Below are 5,691 nucleotides of genomic sequence, written 5' to 3'. Positions count from 1 at the left end.
GCTCTCCTTGATACAGATGCCCACTACCCAATGCTGTCCATCCAACATGGCACTTAAAGTAGTGCTCAAATCAACACTGCATATTCTCTTTGCTAAACTAATTGGACAGATCCCCTGAAGACTCTCACTCAAATATATTAATTGAAATCCTTAAATTGTTTCTGGACTGCTTATTTAAACTCTTTTAAATTTAGTGATGTCTTTTAATTATGGATACCAGTATCAGGGAAAGGGCTCTAAGGACTACACTGATCAAACCAACCCCTCATCCCCAAAAGAAAAGGAGAGGAATATACTCATGTGCAAAAGTCACAAGATGGACACATTCACTACGTTACCTCTTAGGTTCTTTACGAAGAGAGCTCACTGAAGGAAAGCAAAGACAGTTCTTCCCTCAATGAAAGATCTTCAAGACCATACCTTTCAAAGACAGGCTTCTGTTTTTCTAGATCCCCCTCTTCTCCATAACCTTCACTCTAATCATTAAATTCCTTACCGGCTTAATTGTTTTCAGAAGGTGAACCCCAAACTTCTCAATGTTGCGATGGGCATCAGCAAATTTCACAAAGGCTTCACTGGCAGCTGGTTGCGGCTCCCGTACACCAATGACAGAGAAAACATCTCCAAATGCTGGATGAGGGAAATAAATACAAGAAGATGAAAGAAGAGGTTGACCCTAGATAAGAATCTGGCCTCCAATATTACAACTCCTTCCCAAACCTTGCCATTAGCTGGGGAATGATGCTACATATTCCCTAAAGACCAAAGGTTGGTTGGGCATTTCTTCAATGTCTCATGTGAAAGACAGGGCCTGTGTTAGCACCATGACTGCTAATGCCAGGAGAGCAGGCCTTCCCAGCTCATTTCTGCAACGCTCAGTTTTCTTTGAGTGAGGGAATCACGTATCTAAGTACTGACTAAAACTCCTGAAACTGGAGGTCAAAGATTTCTGCTGCCTTCACTCAAGATTCTTTACCTCTGTGTGTCTGGGATAGCTCAAAGAAAGCCCTGAGAAGACTCTTGGTGTGCTCTGTCAAGCCTGTGATGGAAGCCAGAAAAAACATTTAAGTCATTTCACTGAAACATAATGGAGGCATCTCCTTCTCTCCCATCTGGTGTCTGCTGGAAGACACAGTTTACCTTTGTATAACTCTGCGGTTCTCTCCAGCTCCTCTAATCTCTTTACGAGTCCATCTAAAGGGAAACAAGAATCAGAACACAGAATTACAACAGTAAAATCCAGGAAACGGTTAAATCTTGACTGGCTGGAAAAACACCAGTTTCGTATTTTTCGTTCAAATTTCTCTCATCTCTAAAGCCTGTCCCCTGGTCCAACAAGGGAAGCTTTTAAAATAACTGCCGACTAGTTTTAGCATCATCACCTATCAGCATTTACTAAGTGGGTCCCTGCTTCAAATTAATTTGACCCTAGCTAACATTCAAATGGCCCCAATGACAGGATATATCACTCAGGGAGGGCAGAGGCAATCACAGCAGTGAGGTATAGCAGAAGGAAAGAATTATGAAAGAATAATGTGGAAAATGCAAGTGACTATAAAAAGCTGTCAAACACAAAAGGGTAAGTGTGCCCTTAAGAAAATGTCCTCCTGGACAATACTTACCATTGCAAAGTATGGCTCGGCTTAACCCCAGGGCATCCGCTGTCCCTGAGCTCATGTTCTCTACCAGTCGATGCTTTACCTTCTTCAATACTAAAGGCCAAAAGAGAGTTGCAAACCAGGATCAGGGACATTTCTACGAGCATGAAAAGCATGCTAACATACTCCACCACTTTCTCGGGCATTGAATAAACTGGCCAGTCTGAACTCAATTCACTACTGAGGTAGCGAGCAAAAAAAGAATACCACAGAAACTAGATATTCAGTCCAGCCATTCATAGCACATCTTCTCTCTTCTGCCTGTTCTGCTCTCACATCCTATAGACTTCAATCAATAGAGCTCCAGCACTTCTTTTAGAAGACTATTCCAATAAATCACTTTGCTATAAGCTACCTATCATGATATTTGGAACTAAACTTTGCTTATGCTACTTGCTATATTACTTCGGCTGAAGTCAGGAGATGAGGCTGAAAGCAAGGCAAATAGGATTTAATGCTCAAAGTTATCCCTTTGCTTACTTTTATCTTCTGAGTCTTAGTTAAACCCTTTTGACACCCCTTGATGGAATTCATTTCTGTCTTTTGTGGTCATACCCTGCAAAGTACTAGAGACAATTATGCCCTTTTTGGAATCAGATGGCTCAGCTACATTTATTTAGAGGCAAACTTGCAGGGGTGCCAAGTGCCTGCAGCTCCCAAGAACTCAGCTGGAGCCACAGTGTTCAGCATCTCTGGAAAATACCATATTCTCACCGCACTTCTGTTTCACCAGAAATCCATCTCAGTCCTCACCATTTTCCTGAACCCCTTGTCAATTCATTAACACTTTAATCACCATGAAAAGAAATGAAAGCAAAAAGACAGATAGATTTTTTAGGGAAGTGAGAAAGGTAGACCATATAACAGAGACAGCTGTGTAGGCTAAGTTCAAAACACACACTTTGTTTTAGAAATAAAGCCTCCCTTCCCTCCTATAAAATTTATGGTACAAAACTCAGTGTAGGCAGGTATTTCATCACTATTCTCCAAGCTGAGAAACTGCAACCAGTGTTTTTCGATAGATGCGCTTCTGTGTATAGCTGAAACTCTCAATAGATCAGCATAACTTACATGCATTAAAAATAAATAAATTGAATTACTATCTAGTTGAGTTTCATCATCCATGCTAAACACAGCAGAGAAAAACAAGCCTCCAACAACAACAGTCAAGCCTCAATTTAACTTTCAAGACTATTTCAAGATGTCAGGAAAGGGTTTTTTTAAACCTGCAATTCTCTTTGACAGTATCTATCTGAAAATGACTGAGTTAAGAGGAGGAACAGAACCAAAATTTTACTTTGATTTTAGCTGGGACCAATCCTTCACCCCTCCATGCCACTTCAACACTCTGGGAAGAAAGAAACCATTCTTACCAATATCCAAGGACTTGCCCTGCTTTGGGTCGGCCTGAAGCTTGTTGTAGTGAATCGTCACTTCTCCCTGTAGAAAGAGCAAACCCAAAACTGCTGTGCTGGAAGCAAGTAGCAGTGGTTTCCTTTACTAGTGGGCAATAAACTGTAAGCTACAACCCAGAAGCTCCAGTGGCCCCCTCCTACCTCTCACCTTTACCATCTGTATCATCTTGGCCACCTCCACCTTGGTCTTCCCTTTGACGGACTTCCCATTCACTCCTGTGATTTCATCACCAGCTGCTACGGTGCCGTCTAAGGCTGCTGGAGTGTTATCAAACACCTAGTGGAGAGGAGAAAGAGCACAGGTAGTCTGTAATCAAGACAAAGAGAAAGGTGAATGCAGGGCTGAAGAACAAAAAAGGAACAATTATATTCCTCCTGTTTAACTCAGTTGTGTTTTGTTCATGGTGAAGTCGCAGTTTTCCCCCTTCCCTAACTAAGAGGTGGTCTGATCATCTTCTCTCAGGAAGTTCTTGCCTCCAGGACATACCTACTCAAGCGTAGCATTTCTTGATGTTAACAATGTCACACCGTTCCCCCCTGTGAATTCTAACATGCTCTCCAAGGAGAATGATGATTGCAGAAGTCTTAATTTAATTCTTCCACACCTATTAGGTACTAGGGCAAGGAAACCTTATTCACTGGAAAATGAGATGATGTCTCCCACTTTCAGAAAAACAAATAGCATAGGACTCTCCACACTCTCCATCTCTCAGGCCAACACTGTTTTACAAAGCTGGTTTATTCTTCCTCCCCAAGTGCCCACCTGGACAATGTAGAGACAGGGGCAGTACTGTGCGCCTCCCCCAATGCTGATCCCAATCAGGTTCTGAGAGTCCTTCTTCAAGGTCACTGTCCCAGGCACAGTGGGGATCCCCCTAGAACGAGAAAGGGGGAGTGCATAACTGAACATGGTAGGCAGAGCTGCATGTGTAAGAAACGACTCTGGTATCCGAAAATGTAATGGGCACTGCACATTTGAAGTCATCACATTATCTCCACGACTGAGTCGATCAGCAGAAGGCCAGCAGAAGGACCTTCTGGGCTATCTTTTTTGAGACTGCATGCAAGGACTGGAGGTGGGAGAGACACCCTCCTCCATCACTAGGCACTGAGGAAATGCTACTGTATTTTAAGAGAATGCTTCATCTGCTCTTAGCGCTGGAGTGAGAGGAAAACTCACACAGCACAAATGAGATGCAAGACAAGTGCTTCATGTCAAATTAATTGCTAATCTCAGGAAATGCCAGTGTTCTCCTCCTTACAGACCTAATGAGTCCAGGAGTCTACTTGCCTCTTATTATCTTTCCCCCATTAACCTCCTGACAGGAGGTTGTAGCAAGGTGGGTGTTGGTCTGTTCTCCCAGGTAATGGGCAATAGAATAAGAGGAAATGGCCTCGAAATGTACCAGGGCAGGTTTAGGTTGGACATTAGGAAAAATTCCTTCACAGAAAGGGTTGTCAAGCATTGGAACGGGCTGCCGAGGGAAGTGGGCGAGTCCCCATCCCTGGAGGTATTTAAAAGAAGTGTAGATGAGGTGCTTAGGTACATGGTTTAGTGGTGGGACGGCAGTGCCAGGTTAATGGTTGGACTTGATGATCTTACAGGTATTTTCCAATCTAAATAATTCTATGATGATAAATATTTTTTTCTCTGTCTAAGGTCACTAATTTACAGAAGATTTGTCAGTACTGCTTTGCAATCAGGAACTCAGGGTAGTCACTGCAGAGCACCAGAAAGCATTCTCCTTCGCTCACCCGCATAGCGATGCCTCATTCCCAGTCCCCAGAGGGAGCAAGGAATCAGGACTGAACAGCAAGTCTGACTCTTCAGCATACAGCATCAGGAGTGGGTAAATTTATCCACTCCCCTTAGTTCTTGGCTGCAAAGACTATTTCTATTGTTAGCAAAAAACAGGAAAAGACAAGAAAAATACTTACAGCTTATCTTCCTCAATATCATAGTCCAAATCTGCAAACATTGTTTTGGTTAAGTGAAGCCTGCTCCTCTGAAACTGCTTATTCCAAACTCCCTGGGAAGAAAGAACAGAATAAACCCCAATAAACCAGTGATCTCGATAGAAAACTGCAGGGAATCAACCTGCCACCCTTGTTGATCCCCTTCTTTTTTTTTTGAATGTCACATTGTGGTCTCTGATCTTATGTCAAAGATAAAAAACAGGTCAAGTGTCTCTGATTCTCTGCTCCGAATGAGACAGGAAGAAAGTCCTCAAGTTTGAATGCTGCATGTTTTAAAACCCACACATGTGCAGCATTTCCAAGGCACATAACAAAGCGTGGTCCTTTCCGGAAGCAGCTTCTTCACACGCTCCACCTGCCTAGCACCACGGCGGCTACAGATATTTACAGTTTTATCCCCTGCATCCGTTAAACGTCTCCTTTTTGTTCCTGACTTCATAACAAGTTATGTCACTTGCTGACGTTCATCTCCTATCTCGGGAGGCTACGCAAAGCTTTTCGCAACTCCCTTTTCACAAAAAGCCTCGTTATTTCCCCACGCACAAGCCCCCCTGTTTCATTTTCTACTTCGTTTCGGACAGCAATCAGCAGCCACGTTCTGGTTTCGCTCATCCTTCGGCTGCACCGAAGGCGCGGTGACG

At 43.2% G+C, this 5,691-nt stretch overlaps 1 protein-coding gene across 2 annotated transcripts in view; it reads right to left on the bottom strand.

Moving 5' to 3' along the window:
- PICK1 (protein interacting with PRKCA 1) overlaps nt 1–5,691 on the bottom strand; it is an 11,048-nt gene that overhangs the window by 4,662 nt on the left and 695 nt on the right. Inside the window, exons 2-9 of one of the 2 annotated variants that reach the window (XM_009647839.2) lie at nt 5,012–5,103; nt 3,837–3,948; nt 3,222–3,350; nt 3,032–3,098; nt 1,623–1,712; nt 1,141–1,194; nt 977–1,039; nt 497–630 (exon numbers count right to left, since the gene is read on the bottom strand). In XM_009647839.2, coding sequence (XP_009646134.1) covers nt 497–630; nt 977–1,039; nt 1,141–1,194; nt 1,623–1,712; nt 3,032–3,098; nt 3,222–3,350; nt 3,837–3,948; nt 5,012–5,052 — 690 coding nt within the window. In that variant the 5' untranslated portion in view covers nt 5,053–5,103. The remainder of the gene's footprint in view (nt 1–496; nt 631–976; nt 1,040–1,140; nt 1,195–1,622; nt 1,713–3,031; nt 3,099–3,221; nt 3,351–3,836; nt 3,949–5,011; nt 5,104–5,691) is intronic. The other variant, XM_035903225.1, reaches the window with a different exon arrangement.

Source organism: Egretta garzetta, unplaced genomic scaffold (genome assembly GCF_000687185.1).
Source record: "Egretta garzetta isolate BGI_Z169 unplaced genomic scaffold, ASM68718v1 scaffold51, whole genome shotgun sequence".
NCBI lineage: Eukaryota > Metazoa > Chordata > Aves > Pelecaniformes > Ardeidae > Egretta > Egretta garzetta.
Note: the sequence above shows the minus strand (reverse complement) of the source record. Positions and strands in the feature narration are given on the sequence as shown.